Here is a 20603-nt window from a genome sequence, read left to right on the forward strand (position 1 = left end):
TCAAGTTTCTATCTCATTAACAAGTAACCTTGTTTAACTCGAAACTTGAGAGAAACTTTAGAATTACGTTATAACTTCAAATATAAATTTAAAAAAATGCATAAAAATACACAAAACACCTTGGTCGCAAAATAGAAAATAATTATAGCGATAAGACGGAAAAGTCATGTATAAATATAACTTGAACAAATTTAAAAAATATAAAAATACCGTGAACTAAAAGCCGGAAGTAAAAATCGTGTCTCACGTCGGCAGGTTTGGAGAAACGTTAAAAAAAAAAAAGAGAAAACGGTTAAAAATATACCCGTTCAGCTATTCCGAGCGACGTTGTTATCTCGGAAAGGACTCGGCGATCGAGGATTAAGCGTACGGAAGCGAGCGTTTCTCGAGCATCGCACCATGCAACATTGTTCGATCGTTGTTACTTACACTTACTGGACTTGTGGGACGAGAGGGACGGGGGATTAAGTAGAGAGGCGGGATACGGCGGCAGGAGGCTCTCGGCACCGGGCGGAAATCCTGGGAGTCCTGCCGCTCCTTGTAGCCTCGCGAGGTAGTCTTGCGCCGCCAGATGAGAGGCCATTGTCCACCATGCACTGGCTGCTGGATTGATGCCTGCAACACGAACACGGTGTGCTTCCGGTAAATCCGCGCCCGGTCTATAAAATTCGATCTCGAAACGCGGCTCAACATCGCTCAATTGCCCTGGGTCTGGACGAGTCAATGAGAGAGAGGGGCACAACAAAATAATTTCCTAAAAGAGACGACGTCGATGTAAATAAGTAAGTTCGCGATCTTCAAAATGTGTCAAGATGCGTCTCATGACGAGGAAAAATCTCTAGTCTCCCTGATTTGGATTGCAAGAAAACTAAAGTGCGCATAGTATATCAGCTCTATGAAAAAATATAAACTTTTAGCAATGTTTACTTAAACTCTGATAAGCCTTTGCGCGAATGAAAAACAGCTATTATATCATATCGATTGTCACGGATGATATGTATCGGGCCTTACAAATATCTCTGCTAACAGTTCGAGAATCGTATTTATGAGTATAAAGATGTCGAAAAGCAGTTTTGATCAGTTCGCTGTATATGAAAATATGATGGTATCTCGTTACGCTTATTACACACGTCGCGTTAGATATTAGCCAAAGAAATGATCCCAAATTATCGCGCGAATAGTCTTGCGAAAGACACGCTTCCGAGGAGAAGCGATGCTGGCTTCAATAACGTGTGTAATCATGATAATCGATGGGACTTCAGGGGTGCATGAAGGAGGGAGGAGACATAAGAGACGGGAGGCGAAGAGAGGAGGGGAAAATTTACTTACCCAGACTCGCAGCTTGACTGGCGGCCACGCTGAGTGTACCGAGGCTGCTGTGAGGGTACGGGGACGGGGGTGGCGCCGAGGCTGGTGTGTGGCCCCCGAAGCCAGGCGCTGAGCTCCCCCGGCCCAGAATAGCGTAAGCCGAGGGCAAATGGGGGGCCCCCAGGCCATAACCACCCGGCATCCCGCCGAAGAGCGACGACGCTGCGCTGTCGCCTCGAGGCCAGTATGCTAAAATTAAAATCGAGGAGATCGTTATGAATGGGCGCGAACCCGCGAATTTGGCGCGCACCCCTTACGTAAGCCCCGCGCGTCGATGAGTGACGCTCGAGCCAGCAACAACGCTGTCTCGAGGGATCGCGTTGATGTTCGAAACAAAAATAAAGTCAATGAAAACGAGTGTTGTCTGCCTTAGATATGACTATCGATATTAATAGAATAAAAACGTCGATTTCAAATTGTCGATTTTTACTTTATCGCAAAGACAACCATTTACAGTATTTATATATTTAATTTTTATATCTCAGTGTGAATTGCTTTTATTTTATTATTTATATTTATTTATTTTTATATAAGAAGACTTTTCTTTGTAAGTCGCAAAACTTAATTCGCAAAACTCAGTTCAAACAGCCCTATTCGCTATGACGCGACGCACTCATGCTTTGTGGAATCTAATTCTGTTACTCTATTCGCAATCATGACCCCTTTGATTTTGTGGTACTGGACGCGAACAGTGCGACAACTGTTTTGCATAGACTCATATCGATGCCTACCATAGCGTGCCTACCGTATTGCAATATCGAGGCCCGCCCGCGGCGATTTGAGTAAATTAATTAATTACCCGAGAGCAACGTGTATGTCATTTGTTTACGTCATAATGCCGCACGTTAGAGTAATAACGCTAATTTATCGTGCTCTATCGTGCAACGGAATACATTTGCGCGCTCGCGGAAAAATCGTGTCGGTGAACCGAGGCGGCGCGGCGGACGCGCACGTGAATCTCACGCGCGATGAATAAATACGTCGCTCATTGGGAAATGATTTCGTTACAAATGCACCGTGAATGTTTGCGAAGAGCTCGAGATTGTTAAACACGTCGCGATAATTTTGCAAAATGTTATAATATTACCGCGCCGGTATGTTATAAATAATATTTTGTATAATATTCGGAACGAGGCGAAAGTATAATATCCGCAACAAGCGCGAATACGTTCCCTATATCAAATTATAAATTTTTTGCTTATAAATTACTTGCGCAGGGGCGTCCAAATAACCCCGGCTCTCTCGATCTTCTTAACAATCCCCGCAATTAAAGCCCCCTACCAAATCGCGTTATCGCGTTAACCGTTTTTACGCGCGCTAATAATAACGACAACAAAGCACCCTGTAACTCTGTAACGCAAGAGCGCATAAATGATGTAATTGAGTAAATCGTGCATGCATGCGTGTTTTAATTTTAGAAATTAAGTGCACGCATCCGGTGCAGGCGCAAGGGAAAATAAATTCGCGGATGCCAAGAATTTGTTAAGCTGATATCAATCGCACCGACACTAGGGAAACCTAAAAGCCATTCCTTTATATATATAAAAGACTGTAAAAAAACCACAAAAACTATACATTCGATTAACAAATATAAATCTCAATTGAATTTTCTTCTTGTCGCAAGACAATACTTTATATCCGAGAGAAAGAAAACCATGTTATTTTTTTTTTGCAAAAAGATAAATAAGAATTCCCATCGCTGAAGAAATGTTGCGATATAATCGCGCAAGCTTTATTTATAGAAATTTGAATTTAATGAGCGAAATGTCGCAAGAAAAAGAATCCATCTTACGATATTGCGTAAGTTTTGCGGGTGGTTGTACCCGATCGCTCACGTCGTATTCGCACAATTTATTGTTACGAATGCCGGCGCAAATGTACCGTTGATTTTCTACGAGTGCGACGGCCTTGAGCAAGGCCGTGGCATTGAAATCCGAGCGCCGCTTTAATTTATACCGGTCGTTGAACTCCGTACTCCGGCTTATACGACTGCTTCACCCAGCGCGGAGAGCAGCCATCGCCGCCGTTGGTTGCTGCCGCATAATGGTTTACGTGCATACGCACGTGTTTACAATGCACCGCCACGTGAATACGGTGAATGAGACACCGCGGGATCAAAGTTTCATTCGTCATCGATTTTCCACGGTCCTTCAAACGTTCTGTGCGAAAAGCCCGAGGAACGAGCGTCCGATATCTTTATGAGACGTTAAAAATTCAATTTTCTTTCCCACCCCCTCCCTCTCTCTCTCATTCATCTTCCCTTTTGAACGGGGTGTTCAGCGCTGTAAGTAAATCGCGGCCCCAAAGTTGGCGCAGCTCCAAAAAATGTCGATGTGCCAAGAGATCCGGATAACCATGAGAGAAAGAACCGAATAATATTTGAAAAGGCATCAATCAATATATAGCCGGTACCCTTCGCGCTTTTTAATTCACTAAGGCTTCGTCGTAATTTCATTCACCATCAATTTCCTGGATGCTATACACAATACCGTTCGCGTATACCGCCCGGCTTCTGACCTCGATTGTTCCGCGGCGACCCTGCAATAACGCGCGGAACAATTTTCTTTTTCTTAATGACTTAACGACGAGCGGAAAGAGTCGTATGCCCTCTCCTCTTTAATCTAGATGCTTTAACGGCAATCCATTTATTCGAATAACCGACGACCGGCTAACGCATTAACCGTGGCCGCCATTTTCGGAACACATATATATGTTGTTTGATGTAACGTTGCCGTGCCGGAGCTCGTAAAGACAGCCGATAAAATACGCTCGTTGGAACGTTGAAAGGAGCGGCGACGAGCGCGCTAACGCTTACTCCCATCGTTGCTTTTCCAGTCGACATGAAGCGACGTTAATACATATTCACGTGTGACGTGACCCATATATCGTCGAATAGAAATTACATCCGTATATCGATGCGATACGGCGTAAACGGCATCAGCGTCTCGAATAAATCAACCTTTTGTTTAGATTGTCGCAATGCAGCGTACGCGGACGTACTCGCGCGAAAAAGAGAAGAAAACACGAGATATGAAACGTTAAATCGATAAGTACCGATCAATCGAGTTCAAGAGATTCTTTGCTCCTTCACGTTGAACTTGTTATGATAACGCCTGTCACTCGATTCATCTTGTATTCATAAAAGTCTTTCCGGTATTTCCAATATTAGAATAGACATCAAAGCACGCATCTATTTATAGATTAAATTGCAACAATTTGCGTGATTATAGATTTCCATACCGGAATCTCGCTATCTGCTGTAAATATTAGTTGCTTTCCATTTACGCTCAAGTGATCTGAGTCACTCAGTTATGTGAGTACTTTATACTCAGTATTTACTTGCTTATTTTAGTGACAAAGCTATATCGCATAATAATACAGGTCCATAGCCTCACTTTTAATGTGAGTCTATTAGATTCATTAAAGCACATGGTCTCGATTGTGGATAAAAGCTCAGTTGAATCTCACTTGCCAGCATGCAAAAAGAACGTGCATTTAACTGAGTTATGACGTCACAAGTGAGAATTATCTGAGTTTTGATGTAAATGGAAAGCAACTATTGCGTCTGTCGCTTTAGCCTGTTTGATAAATTTATATTTCCTTACAGTATCATGTTATTATTATTTATATTTAAATCGCATTAAAACTTTATATAACAATATTGTTTTTTTATTTCCCCTATAAGGCTTTAAATAAATCATTGTGAATGTAAAGTCTATACTTCTGGTACTACCAATTATCACAACGCGGTTGGTAATTTGCCATAATTAATACTAATGGCTTGTACACAAAATTAAACGGCATGTCATACATTTCAAGATTTATCTAATCAGCGACGTTTGATGATAATGGCCCATATATTCTCACATATATTCGATATGTGAGTATATTAAAATGTGTTATCGTCAAATTATAAATCTTACACTAAAAAAAAAGTTTTAATATTTAAAAAGCCTTATTTGAATACTCCTAATAACATATTTACTTAATATAATCACATATTTATTTAGAATTAGATATCTTTACTTATTAAGTAAATATGTTGTTAGGAGTATTCAAATAAGGTTTTTTAAATATTAAAAAAATTTTTTTTTTTAGTGTATATATCTGATTTATACTCGGAGAGAATTTTAATCCTGCGGTAAGACGCGATATTAAACGCAACAAATGCGATATATGCGACATCACTTTTATCTAAATTATTATTATTCTGCTATCTATAATATCAGTTGTTATTTTAGAATAAAACCATGAAGTTCTCTACACATTATTCCTCTAATGTAGAAATAATTGCAATTGAAGCAACGTCGATTCCGCTACAACTCACGCGTGTGTCGCGCGGTAGCGGCTTAATTTTTAAAGAACGAAAAAAGCTGCAATGCGTCTAAGATAAGATGCTAAGTACTTCGAGATGAGAACCGTATCGGACAACATTGCAAGGATCGCTAGTTCAGAAGCAGATCTCACGCGCGCGACACACTTATACGGCGCGAAGCAAATATATACGGCTGGAAGAAGCTCTCCTAGAATAAGCTGTACTCAAGATTCGAGGAAATGACTCTCTCCGCGGGTTTTAGGCGTAAATCGTAATTGCATCGAGGCGAGAGGTAGCAGACGAGCATCATACATTGAACGTTAACGGTACACGCGCGAATACGAACCATTATCCCCGAACGTAATTGCACTGCACTTCGCTCGTGCGCAACCTCTCCTTCCCATTACGGCGTCACCGTAGTATCGCCCGGTACCAGCATCCCACAGTTCCACAGCGCGACTGAACGAAACGGAGGCGACTGGGCTGTCTGCCGACAGCGAGATTTTACATACGCCTTACGTCACTCTCATCAGCGAGAAAGATTCCGAACACGTCACTCCGTGAAGACCTCGAAACGCGCGACCGGATTCTCTCTCTTTCTCTCTCTGCTCTGTCTTTCTCTGTCTCTCGCTTCTGGGAAAATTCAAGACGGTCGGCAAATTAAATCAAACGTTTTCGCGAAACGTTGAGTTTAACATTAATTAACTAGCCGTTGAGGAAACGAGCGGAACCAGCTAGGAGGCGAGTTCTCAGGGAACGATTGTGATCGGCCGCGCTTCGTAATCCCTAATCCGCCGCCAGTCACGCGCGAACGAAGCGGTCGGAAATGCAGATAAGCCGAAGCCGGCGGCAAGTCGACGTATCTCAGAGGCCGCGGCGATGCGTCACGTCTATCGATTTGTGATTAAGCATTCGTACGAGCGAGGCGATGGAAGGGGTGAGGATCGCGGAGAAGCGCGGCGGCGGGACGGCGCGGACGACGTCGACGTCGACGGCGGCGGGCGCGAGAGCGAAAGAGAGGATCGCGTGGTGGGGTCATCGCCGTCCATCCGGCTGGCACACGTCACCGCCGCCGCCGCCGCCGCCGTCGCCGCCGTCCACGTTCGTTCGGATGCGACGTGACGCGTCGCGTCGCGACGCTAATTTCCTGTTTTTCGTACCGCGCTAATGAAGGACTCTCTTTCTCTCCCCCCCGCGTACATTGTCCCTCCCCTCCCCCGCTAATCGACAGACTCGAGAGCCTCGAGAGCTCGAGAGGCTTTTTTTCCCCCCGACCGCGACCGATGCGACCGATGCAAATCGAGGCCACTTTGACCTCCCGACCTGCCTTTTTCCGTCTTGAAATTGATATCTGCGTATGGGGGCCGATTTCACAGTCTCCGATTAACTTGATCTTCCGATTAAACTCACTCTTCCGTCTCTTTTTATAGAGGGACAGTTAGAAAGAGATGCAGAGTGAGTTTAATCGGAGACTACGAAATCGGCTCTAGACTCGCGTGATACGTATTTCGTATTTTCTTTCAGAAATTGACTGTCGTACAAGAAATATTCTTCTGGTAATAATTCTGTACCCGACTTATTCCTCTACCGCGTCCTGCTGTATCATTCAAATTGTCGTTTAAGTGACTTTCGTATTTCGAAGCGGAGACGCGATGTATCTTCCCGATATGAGAACGAAAGGCCAATTTGTAAAACGCTATACAAAGACACAGCGGACAGCATTACGAAACTTTTCCCCGAGTCCCGACGACTTTTGCGCGCATCGTCCTGTCGACACTCCATTCGCGAGTTTCAAGGTAACGCTGTACGGTGCATTTGTCTTCTTTCACATCTGTGGGTCGAAGACATCAGAACAACATGTTTTCGAGAGAAATCGAAGTCAACGGTAAAAAATTAATTAACACAAGAAATTACTCGCACCGCGCTTTTCGAGACTTCATTTGCTTTGTGATACGTTGTATTCCTATATGTGTATGGTCATAGAGTAATTAACATTTTATTTCAATAGAGGACTACCGGCTTGTCGTAGCAGAAGCAAAGTGGGAAAGACAATCGATAGTTAATACGTCGAGATATAATTTAAACGTATGGTCCTGGCAGTTTATCCGTGGATATCAGATGCCATAGTAAATTTAACCCCTGCCAATCCAAGCCGGCGAGAATGTCCGACCGGTAGATCGTTGCAGACATCCCGTCGGCTTAAATCGGAATTGCTCGCCTCCAAAATGTCCACGTTCCGGCCGCTTCTAATAAAACCGCATGCAGCGGCGGCCTGCGCCCTCTCTCTCGTACGTCGTTATAATCTTAAATAAGCTAAGCGAGGCTAAAGCTGGAGGCGGCGCGTTTTTAATCCTTTCCCGTTGCGTTTGCGAGTTGCAGTGCGTGCGGTGGAATTATCGAAGCCCGACGAGTATGCAGTTAGTTTAGTTAAATTTAGTCAAGTTTGGAGAAACAAGGCGAGATGGGAAATAATCGGGATCGTAATAAATTGATCGAGAATAGAATTTACTTTAATCGTAAAATCCACATTAAATATGAGTTTGAGTTTAAAATTGGATTTTACAAGCTTCATATTGAGAAACTAAAGGAAACTATTTTTCTAATTATTCACTTAATAATTGGTCTAATTGCAATTAATATAAAGCGTTTATAGATATGCGCTTAGTGCTAATTATCTAAGATATTATCCGATAATAGCGATAATTGAGGGTAGCGCAAATAATGCGAGAAGATTGGATTCGATCGTCGCTGTAGTAGCTCGATGATTCCAATTCCGTTGCTCGTCACGTTGCTCAGGACGGTCTGCGAGGAAGGTATCTCGACATGCGGCGGGATATGCACACGCACAGAGCGAGAGAATTCCGACGCGGCAGCGAAACACGCTCCGTGCGCCGCGGGCTTAAGCGAGATGAAACGAGATGAGAGCGCGGTCGCGCTGCAGCAGCAGCAGCAGCAGCATCTCGGTCGCTCGGGAGAGGAGAGCGTGTTCGTTCGGTCCGTGAGCCGGGAAAATGGCCGTGTTATTAAATCGATCGGTGCTCCGGCCAGTGGGGAGGGGTCGGAGCCGGGCCTGGGGTTTAGGGCGAGGTGGAGAAGACGGGGCGAGAGAGCGACGTGCGTATTATAGATATATACGCGGGGCTGATGAGCGCGCGCGGCAGCCGACCGGTGGAAAGGGACCAAGGATTACGAGTGGTGGCCCTTACTCGCTCCAGAGAAGCGGCCAGACCTGCGTACACCCGATACTTTCGGCGCTTGCTCGCGCGCGGCGAAAACGAGCGGGAATTGAGAGAGCGAAGCGAAGGAGGGGGGAAAAAAAAGAAAAAAGAGAACAAGGTGAAGTCTGCCGATGCAGAAGAAATTAACGCGATTCTTGAATTCTGCTTCGTTTCAGTCGGTAATTCTCCTTTGTGTAACTTCAAAATAATATACACAGAATGTACATTGTTTTTAAATTAATCCCGCGATTGATGTTCGCAATGGTCGCGAATCGTTTTAGAAAAAAAAAATTTTTGGAGAGAGAGAGAGTACGATTATACAGAAATTCGAACAATCCGAATAGCTGTGTCTTAAAGATGATAACGGAAGCATTACTTTGGTAGTCAAATAGATTTAATTAACTGACAATTCCCTCCACTTAAGTGTATATGTACATACGTACGGGAAGAGAAACCACTCACAGCTGGACGCACTATCGAGAGCTCCCCGCGATCATTTTACGACGCTAATTCCCTTGATCGACGTTAACGACCCCGTGATTTTCCGCGATAAAAGCGCGACGTAGGAAACACGCGCATTTACTCGCTCGTAATTTCCTCGCGGCGCGGCGCGGCGTCGTCGGAACTGAAAATGGCCAAGCGCTACTACTCCCGACCATCGTGGAACAGCGTAACGTAACTTCTCGTCGCTATTTTCGGGACGCAGAATATACGGCTGGAATTTTTTTCGGTGCACAGGCCCCGACGGCAGGAACGTGCCAGGAAGAAAATAGCCCGGACCAACGGCGCGTCGCGTAACGACGCGGATCTTACGGCCTGGAAAGACGACACGACGGCCGGGCAACTTCCACGAAAATCTACCCGCGTCGCTGCCGCGAACACGTGCATCCTAGGAGTAACAATTAGATATGCTGTGCGCGGAACGACGTGAGATATTTGCCTTGAGATCTTTCAGCGAGAAAACATGCTGGTCATTTAATTTAATTATTTAGTTGAATCAACTTTGTATCACTAATGCCTACAATAAGAAAAAATAATAATGTAAAATAAAACAAGTATTAAAAAGAAAGATTCGTTACATCTGACTAACTTAAAAAGCATAACAATTAATATCAAATTATTCGGTAAAAATTATTTCAAGGTACGGAAGATTTTAATATTAAAATTCTTTTCATGCCACGTCTATATTGACCTCGAATTTACCGAGTATCGCATCGTTGTTTCCCGATTAAACTCACTATCGCTCACCCTGCGCCAAATTTAATGCTGTAAAAAATAAAGAATCGAGCGATTTATAGATCATAAATCTCTCCGCGGGCAGATGTTGGAACCGTGTTCCACGTGTGTAATTCCACGGCTGGGGAAGCAAAGGGTTATAAGTCGCAAACTCGCGCGAAAGTACTGTTCTTATAAAATAAACTATTGCCGGCATCTGTGCGCGAGTGGAATAAATTCACTCGGAATCTCGACGGTTGTCTCTCGTATTCCTTCTTCTCCGATATATACATATATATACGTACAACGTTCAATGTACTTATGACGCGGAATAAATTATTCTTTCGCAAGCTAGCATCCCCTTGCTCATATAAGAAACGAAATATATACACATAGAAATGAAGCTAATCTATAATAATATAATTAATATACAATAAAAAAGTTTTACAAAGTTTTGCACCGGTATAAAACAATTCAACACAGACACGTAACTTGAGCTTTCATCGGATAGAGAGTTTTAGTATGCGAAACAAATCGGAAAAACATAAAGCATAATTTTTCATAAACGTTAATATACTTAAACATCCAAATACGTTATATCAAACCAATTGCAATTAATCAAATACATAGAATTGGTTCCAAGCGAAATATAAAGACACTATTGGATTCAATATTGGTTAGCTCATTAAGCAAGATGCAGTATAATTTATCCACTCGGAGCGCGTAACGAGTTTTCACCCGCAAACGTGCGGCACAAAATATCGCGCCTCTAGTAGTGCATTATTTCGCGCGTCACGAGCAAAATCCGCTTTGCCGAACGAGGTCTTAATAAACCGGTCCCCGTCCCCAATTACGGCTTTGAAACAGCCCGCTCGGACACGCGGCGCTCAAAAATTAATAAAAAATATTTAACGAGACCTTGCGCGCGCGGCGGCCAACTCTGCCGTCGCGCGTTACGATAATCGCGTTTGTGCCGGATGTGAAAATTGCGATTTTACAACTTCGCCGCTCGACGGCGGGTTATTATTTTCGAAGTCATCTCGGGATCTCGAGCCGCTCTCTCTCTCTCCATGTCAAATTCCTCGCCGTCGCGCATCGCGCCACCGTTGCGTTGCCGCGCGCGCAAGTTTGTTAACGTATCGCGTTATTATATACGTATACTTGTCGTTCTCCAATGTTTATAACTAGCCGCGTAACTGTAACTCGTGTAATACAATTTACAGCGAAGCGAAACGCATTTCCCGTCGCATTGGCCGCCGGTAACAAGTTACGACGACGAACAGTCGGGCGACATCAAACATATTAAAATCCGCGGGGGCCCGAGCGATCTCCATCCCTCCCGGACTCCGCGGAGTCCGGAGCGAGCGCTTTGACGTTGGTAAAAAAAAAATCCGCAATTACTGCGTTTCGACCTAATACAAAGTCGATACGGAGAAAATCCCGGGGTCGCGTCCGCCGCCGTTCTCTTTCCACCGCTTTCGCGACGCGGCCTCGTCATTATTTCGGGTCATAACCGTCCAATCCCGATCGAGGGGCGACGATTCCCACCACCCTCCGCACGGCTCTTTGTGACGAAGAGAGGCCGGCGGGTGATCGATCGAGAGATCGGAATGCCGGGACGGGAGAGTAGATAACGACGAGCGACGACGACACGATGGCTGGCTCGCCTCCAAATCCGTTTAATTTCGTTTACGGGACGCGAGGAACGGCAACGGCAATCTTGCCGGCTGCCCGTTTACCCAGAATCGCGCGGATGCATCGCGATGGAATTGCCGAGATTCGTCGTATTCACGTCGAATCGAACCGACCGCGTTGAACGATACGCGATCGACGTTTTAACGTCAAACAGCTGATTGCACGACGTGGCGATGGAAAAAAAAGCTCATTTCTTGAGAAAACAGAAACATTACATTTATGTCGATCGTAATACTCAACTTTTTCGCCTTTCGTCCAACGATAATAGATTAAAATATTTAAGTTACGGAAGAATTCATTTATTAGACTTTTTTTTAAATTACCCCGGTAACTTCTGCGCCTAAAAGTCTTAAATTACTTGCAAGATTCAGAGAATCAAAAAGTTTTATATTACATTTATTTTTATATTCTGAACAAGTAAGACTTCTGCCTTTCATAAAATAATATATCTCTGAATTTTGTAAAACTTTTAATCAGTTATTAAACACTTAGTAATGATAATAGTTATTAAATACTTAAAAATACAGAATGTCACGTACAAATATCCGTTAAATATCGAAGAGCTCTCGCGTGACGCATACGTAAAATCTTGTGGAATTTACGCTCGGATCATCGTGGGCGGAGAGGTCGGTGTTAAGGTGGCCCCGGGCTTAACTCGTTTCTGTGCCACCTAATCGCATTACTCTCGTAGCTCGCGTATTTCCTTCTTCGGATATAACCGGGTAAGCCAAACGCGTAAGTTTATTAGCCGTGACGTAAACTTGACGAAATTGCAGTTAGGAGAGATCCGCGGAGTTATCGATTCATCGGCGGACGGATGGTCAGGTCGGGGAAAAAGTACGGTCGGGAGAAACGGCAGGTGGACGACAGGCCGGACGAAATTGGAGAAGAAAATAGATTACTCGGCGATTCGTGCGCTCGTCGCGCAGCCGCGAACGGGAAAGATATGCAGTGTGACGCACGAAACGATATTTCGTACGTGAATTGTATAACATCAGCAAACTCCCGAGGTGTTCATTTCTCGCTGCGACTTAATTGCTCGCAAATTCGACGTTTTATTTGCTTTACTTTAGAAATGTGTATTTAAATTTGAGGTATAGTTTCCTGACACCCGGTAGAACTAGCCGCGTAAGCATAACCGGTTAACGGCGTTACGATACGTAAACGATATTATGTTACGTAAATAGATTAATAATTAATAGGTTAAGGGTCGTTTACGGGCACGGTCGAGGTAGGTAATAAATGGAGAGTTTTCTCTTCTCTCTTTTTCTTTCTTCCTCTTTAGAGATATTCGTGTTTAAAGAGCTGGGGAACGCAGGTTTGTATTACTATATATAGCAGTATATATATCTGATTACATTTAGATATATACAGCAAGGTTGGAAATAATTCTATGTATAAAGTTTCGTTTCTACAAAACTTTTTAGCTTCAAACAGCTTAGCTCCAACAGTGAAATATATTTCGAACAGCTGTTGCTCCAAATCTCTTCAGCCAACATCAATTGCGCTCCTTTCAACAATGTCGCGAATCAATTACGCGCAGAAACGAATTATCTCCCTAATTTAATTTAATTTGCCTAACGTGAACTTGAACTCTATCTAACAATAGACGAGAATGAGATTAAATAGGATACTATCTGTCACAAATCTATTAATGCTGCGTTACTTGCAATTTCGAATGTAAGAAACAGGTAAATAATTGAGATCGAAGAATCACTTATCTCTTCGACTTCAAAAGTTAAAAGAGAAATGACAAATGTGAAGCTGATACTACCTCGCAATTCTTCCTAACATCAACGCTGTGAATATTTTTACTTGTCTCCGACGTGACAGAGGCGCGCGATTCACACATGATATCGTCCGCCAATCTTTCCCGTCCTCTCCCGTTCTCTCGAGATATAAGATCGCTCGACAAAGAGAGTACCACGAGCATATACATTGAAAGGTATCGGCGCGGCGGCTCAAAGTCCATCCGAAGCGCTAACAACGTGCATTATGCAGCCGCGCTGCGAGGTGGTCGTGGCACGCGGAATATTCCCGCCGAGGCAATATCCCACGAAAGAAATTTACGGTTACATAATTCAGTGGCTTAATGTTTTAAGGGGAGGTGGGGAACGGGACTGTGGCGCGGGAACGTATATTCCTGAAAGTCGATTGATATTCTTGTATTTCTCGGCTGGATGCGTCTCATAGGGCACAAGAGTAACACACACGTCGCACATCCCTTCGTGTGTTCTCCCTCCCCCTTCGTGTTTTTCTCCTCCTCCTCCTCCCTGCTCCCTCACGGTCGTTTTTTTTTCATCGCCTCGAGAGCCGCGTGTATGTACGAATTCGAAGCACGATAAACGCATTTATCAAGCCGCGCGAGCGTTTACGCGAGTGGAAACGAGAGAGCGATGAGCGGCCGCCGTTCGTATCAGTGGCGTAGTTAGATTTCTTGCGTTATTACATGAATTCTTCGTTTTTATCAATTTATATGCACATTAGTAGGTGACTATATAAAAAAATATAAAAATATACGTCGAACCTATAGAACTATAGAGTTAGTAAAGGCAATACCATAAGAACGTGTAGTGTGTGAAATTACATGTTTGTACAACACCAAGGTAGCAATTTATGTGAGAAGTACGTATTATATTTAATTAAAATAATTTCTAAATATGTAATCAATCAAAAGAACGTGTAATAGACAACACTGAACTACCGATATACTGCAGTATCTGCTTTCAGCAAAAGATAATAAATTATGAATTATGGATAAGTCTAGATTGACGTTAAATACTGATTTTATACTCTAATATTGAATTAATTTATCATTATCATGAAGTCGTGTCAAACTAAAAATAAACGTATTAATATCGATATAAATAAACGTCAAATACTGATTTCACCAAATAATGCCCAATAAATCGGATATTAATAATTAAGATTACACAAGAAAAAAAAACTTGGTTTTTCCGTGCATATCTTGCGCGTTAAAGAAACGAAACGCGTGTCAGCTGCACTCGTGGGTTCCTATGGTTTTTGTTTATTCACGCTACATGATAGTTACACCCCTGGTTCATACGTAGCCGGCGGCCACGTGTGAGTCCGACATATACTATCGCTCACGCGCGCGTACAAACGAGAGGGGCGTCATTTGTGCCGAGTTAAAGTATGTACTCGCATTTACACGCATTCTCTCGCACCGGCCACGTGCACGCGCGTAAACGACAATAGTTTACGCGTATACATAAACTATGCAAATGATCGTTCTAGATGTAATCTATGCAAATAACGCGTAATCTATGTAGACACTGCTATAATAGCTGTATAACTACTCGTGTCTTTCTTTCTTTTTATTTACGTATGTAAAACGATTGTCCTAAATGAAATGAAGCTGGTTGGATAAATGCGAATTTATCTTCCTCTCTTTCTCTCTCTTTCTCTCAAAAAGACTAAAATTAAAAACAATTCGAACATTTTCCCATTTTTCCTGGACCGTTGTATCAATAGCGTAAATTATTACAATGCTTAATACGCTAAATGGATTATTTAACATTGAGCACGCGATAAAAATACGAATCCGTAGCGCGTATTTTTACGGCGCATTTCATGCTAAATTAAAAGTCCAATTTCCATCTCTGCATTTGCATCAACTGCAATTCGATCGTACTTTTGGCGAAATAAATTCGTATTCCACGTATTAAGCGGATGATATTATCGTCAGAGATTCCGAGAGATAGCGCATTCCATTTTCACAAGCGATATACAATTTTGGAAAAAGAAAAGAGCCAATACTCGAATCTGGAGTAGAGAACATTTTTTCGTGTTAAGCGCGCATAGAGAATACTGCAAATGTTTCACTAGGATTTATTGCTTCACTCACACTTTAATCGCGTCTCCGTTCGCGTCTTCGATCGGGTTCTCGCCGGCGCGCATGGCGGCACGATGAGCTCGACAACAAACGAGCTTTAAGAGGAGACCATGGCTCGCCCAGCGGTGTTCGTGTCGGGTGTGGGTGGTAAAACCGTCAGGTCGCGAAGGGTCACAGAGCAATGGAATCGCAAACGAGCGACGAGAGAGAGAAAGAGAGAGAGAAGGGGTGGAAAGGGGGAAGGGGAAGCGAGACAGAGAAGGCAACAGGAACACAAAGAACGAACAAGGCGGAGGGACGGAGAGAAAGAAGCAAGAGAGACAGTAATTTTTTCCTGTGCGCTCGATTCTTCGCCTTTTATTTCCCACGAATGACAGCGTTTTATTTGCGACGTACGACACAGGCTAACGATGATGCATGCGCGAGAGACAAACGAGCGCGATAAAGGCCCCGATAAGCGAAAAGTCAAAGTGTTGCCGATGAAGAAATGAAAAAAAGAAAAAAACAAACAATAACATCCGAATGACCGTAGTGTCATTAATGTTGTATAATGTGGCACTTTGTGAAATTTAAACTCCGTCAAGGACTTTCGCGAGAAACGTCACTTATTCGATCGTCGAACTCTATAGCGGCATCATTATCCGTACTCGAAGTTCTCCACGTGCGTTCTTTCATGCTGTTACTAATTTGGCGCATAATAAAGAGAGAGAGAGAGAGAGAGAGAATGTGAGTGTGTGTGAGTGCGCGCGCGAGCGTATTCCTTGCGATTATCGTAGAAAAGGAATCAAGAGAGGAGAAGATAATGGAGACGGAGGAGAGAAACTGCAGTAAAGCGGAGAAGTATCGTTTACCCGCACAGATCTTTCCGTTTTCCTACTTTGCCTAAATGACGGCGTCTTCTCATCTCACGGTGCACTCTCGCCGCGGCGCGGCGCTGATACCGCCGCGAGTTCTCCGCCCTCGAGATATTAACGATGCCGAGAGGTCGACGTCGACGTCAAGACGAGGAAGCGGCGACGGCGGCAGCGGCAACGCGGCGGTGTGGATGTGGGTATATATCGCAAACCCCGGATGGTAGCTTCAAACGAAAATTCTGCCGCGTCCAACGAGTTTGTATCGAGCGTAGGAGGTAAAAGCACCACGGGGTTGCGGATAGAGAAAGATAGAAACAAGGAGAAAGAGAGAGAGAGAGAGAGAGAGAGAGAGAGAGAGAGAGAGAGAGTGAAACGCGGATAAAGGTAGGACGTGAAAGAGAAGGCGAATGCAGCTTCGAATGAAACAGGACGTAGTGTGGGTCGACGAGCGCAAACGAGAGATAGCCAAAAGAAAGAGCGAGAAAGAAGGGGGAGGAGAGGAAGCGAAGAGAGCGTGATAGCGCGAAAAGAGAGCAAGAAAGAGGGACAGAGGCTTCTCGTAGCGCGCGATGCTGCTGTTGCTGTTGCTGCAGAATGAGGCAGGGACGAGGGAAACGAGAAACGCGAGAGAGAGAGAGAGTGAGAGAGAGGGGTGGGGAAACTGCCACAGACCTCGGTCTGCCCGTGGTAGGCGAGGTGAGGTGGCAATCAATAAATATACAGAACCGGCGAAGAGCGAGGGAGACGAAGGGTGGCCGAGCGACTGAGCGAGCGAGCAAGCGAACGAACGAACGAGCGGCGACCGACCGAGAGCGAGAGAACGATGAGAAAGAGAGAGGAGCCACCTCGCCAGTTGCGTCCGTCCGACCGTTCGTTCGTTCGCTCGCTCGTTCGTTCGTTCTTGCGTCCCCAAAGCCCTACGGACCTAAACCTGGAGTGAGAAAGGAGAAAAAGCGACGCGGCGCGAAGGATCGAGCGAGATGGCGTGGACGAAAAAAGTCGCCGGCGAAGACGGAGACGGATGACAGCGATGGACAGGAAACCCGGCTAGCGCGGAGGAAGGGGAGAGGAAGACAGAAAACGCAGCGGAGGGCAACTTGGGAGAGAGAAGTTCCACCCGAAGGCCGAGAGGAGTGCGCGGCTCGATGGCGGTCCAGGAAATACGAAGAGGGACCGGCGGGTCGAAGGTGAAGGGACGAAATAAACGACGAGGTCCCGTCTTCGTGGAGAGCGACGAAAATCCTGCCTAGCGAGGGAACGAGAGAGCCTTTCGAGATGAAATCGAGACGAGTCGAGAAATGAGGAGCGCAGAATGCATTCCCGGCTGCATTAAGCGGCCAATTGTTCCGTTCTCGTATAGAAGAAACGCATGTGATTTATCAGACAAATAAATACTTATATATCCTTTTTGTAAATCATAACGCAAATTGAGTTTATATTCATATGTATCATTAAAATGCGATTACTACTTTATTATCTATACCATGAAAAAACTTGCTCTATTAATTTATAACTGTTAACTCGTGGCATAATCGCTTCTACGTTATATAATTATTCGAATGGTCCAATATAATTATTTTTAGATTTATATTTAGCTAAATTTTTAAAAAAGATACAAGCGTCGCCACACACAGACTGACTTTGAAAATTCAAGATTAAATGACTTTTATAGAGAACCATTGAGAGATCTCAATTTGCCAACCGATTCCATCTCATACTTGAATACGGCTCTCACTTGGGCGAGGGTGAAAAAGTTTAGAGCAATGTATCTAGACGCAGCGTTCGGACCGAGTCTGGACGAGGAGGAGCGCAGAGTTCTCTCCTTTGTCGCGAGGAAGCGGCCGAGGATCGACGGAAGGAGCCTCGATGACCTTGGAAGGAGAGAAAGGCTGGGTAGGATGTGCGCGCGCGGGACTAATTGATTTCGGGCCGGGACGGAGGAGAAGAGAAAGAAGGCCCTTCGCTCGTTAAGGCGGCACTGATATATATCGCGTTGACGCGCGAGAGCGTATTGGGCCCCGCTTTGCATCACGCGTCCGGCTTTCGAACGACCCTGTAAATCCACGGCAAGTGCAACGCGCGTCGTAACGGTGCGGTATATACACACACACATGGAGAGAATAACCTTAGATTAGTGAAAATATACCTTACTTGAGCCCCGATTTCATTAGAGAACTTATTCATGCGACAAGCCTTATCATCCTTATTGCCCCATTATATTGGTTGAGAAAATAAAATATATCTAAAATATATAAATAGACATGAAACTTAATTGTAAGTTTGATCAACAAGTATATAAAAGAAAGGAAGAGAGGACGTCACATAGAATGACTCGTGGCGATAAGTTGCGATTGTATCTTGAGAAAGAACATCAAAGATACGCATATATCTGCGGGAAAAAAACGCTCGTCGCTTTCGTTACTTCTTAAATTCTTTGTTGCACTTTTCAATTTGTCAGCTTACGTACTCGCGGTCCGATCATGCGAAGTCGACTTCGTCGCCCGTCGCGGAAACGTGCTTCGGCAACCGAAATCGGTATCGGCCAGGAGTAAACTTCCTCCTGGACAAGCATCATAATTCACGCCGACAAATATGCCGTCGGAACTCCGTGCATACCCTCTCGAAATACCGAACACGCGCGTCCACAAGCCGTTCGTTACACGGAAAATATTTGCCCGTTTCGTCTAAACAATATCGCGTACGATCGCGCGGATCGAATAAAACTGAGCCCTCCCGAAAACCGGGCCGGTTAAATTAGAAAAACAAAGGGAGAGGGCCATCATCGGGTTTGGAGGAACGAAGCGGAAGGACTTGTTACGAGATGCAAACGAGATCATTAAGTTAATGAACAAAACGCCATTGTTGCTGCCGCCGATACAAAAGTCATTCGCATTGTTCATCCATTCGCGCACGTGAGTTTGCTCCTTTCGAACCTGTTACCTCCGACGCTACGCTATTTTCTGCCGATCTCCCCGCCTGTATAATTAACTGTCAGACGGAGTTATATCGTAAGATAACCGATTACAATGTAGATGTCGGATATTTTACAGATAGAGCTAGCCTGGCGCTGAAAAAATCCCGACCATTAGAGCGCGGAGGAGAACGCTCTCCCTCTATTATCGGACTTCTCTTCCCCCGCGACCTACCTTCGCCCGACTTCGCCGCTTCGCATAACGATGCCGCTTATCGCGACGTGGCGCGTCCGCACATAGTTTTACGGTCGGAACGAGCGGAAAAGAGAGAGAGAGAAATCCCCCCCGAAAAAAGAAGGCAGCAGAACGAGCGAAAATGACTTACCGCCGAAGAGTGCAGTAGGATCGAGCAACGGATTGGCCTGGTCCGCCTGGAGTTTCTCGGAGGTGGAGGTGGCGCCCGGAGTCCCCGCCGTCGCTTCAGCTCCGCCACCTCCGCCGCCTCCGCCGCCCCCGCCCGATGCGGAGTTCTCCTTCTCCATGCCAGTCCCCTGAAACATCGCACATGGTTTCGTTACAGAAGTACGTTCTCACGCGCAACGCTCGGCGCGGAGTCCGCACCGACGCGCGACGCGACGCTGCATTGCCAAGGACTCCGGCACACACTTCGCCCGTTCTTTATCTCGAAAAATCCGACAAGGGAGGGGGGGGGCAGGGGAAGGAGGAGACGGAACAGGTTTCGCACACGATATTTACGACGGAGTCGGTGCATCGAGATTTCGGTGCGCGAAATTTTTGGCGAGACGTGCAGCCTCGGCGACGCGGGAGATTATTACTCGAGGTGAAAAACGAGAGAAAGAGACGAAGAACGCGCTTTATCGACCGGCTGTAACGGAAAGGATTAAAAATACTTGTTTACTTAATAAATATATGGTTTCCGAGATTTAATAAAACTTTCAGAGACATTTTTCACTTTTTCATTAACGCGTTTATATAGACTATATTATTTAACAAGCTCATAACAAAGTCGTAACTTCTCATAAAAAAAACGTTGTTAATTAATTAAATTTAAATTGTACGTTGAGAATTAGCTACACGAATTCAGTAAACTGAAATAAAATACTCGATTAAATTCTCAATAATTCGACATCATGAGCGTAATTTGTAATC

At 44.7% G+C, this 20603-nt stretch overlaps 1 protein-coding gene across 16 annotated transcripts in view; it reads right to left on the reverse strand.

Annotated features, from left to right (window-relative positions):
• Window positions 1-20603, reverse strand: part of LOC112458457 (bromodomain adjacent to zinc finger domain protein 2B-like) — a 152263-nt gene that overhangs the window by 24795 nt on the left and 106865 nt on the right. For 14 of the 16 annotated variants that reach the window (XM_025022087.1, XM_025022086.1, XM_025022084.1 and 11 more), the window contains exons 4-6: window positions 19819-19984; window positions 1330-1557; window positions 430-615 (exon numbers count right to left, since the gene is read on the reverse strand). In XM_025022087.1, the coding sequence (XP_024877855.1) occupies window positions 430-615; window positions 1330-1557; window positions 19819-19975 (571 nt within the window). In that variant the 5' untranslated portion in view covers window positions 19976-19984. Of the gene's footprint in view, window positions 1-429; window positions 616-1329; window positions 1558-6029; window positions 6209-19818; window positions 19985-20603 lie in introns of those variants that run through there. The other 2 variants (XM_025022098.1, XM_025022088.1) reach the window with 2 other exon arrangements.

This window comes from Temnothorax curvispinosus, unplaced genomic scaffold (assembly GCF_003070985.1).
Source record: "Temnothorax curvispinosus isolate PA1 unplaced genomic scaffold, ASM307098v1 QBEX01008938.1, whole genome shotgun sequence".
Lineage (NCBI taxonomy): Eukaryota > Metazoa > Arthropoda > Insecta > Hymenoptera > Formicidae > Temnothorax > Temnothorax curvispinosus.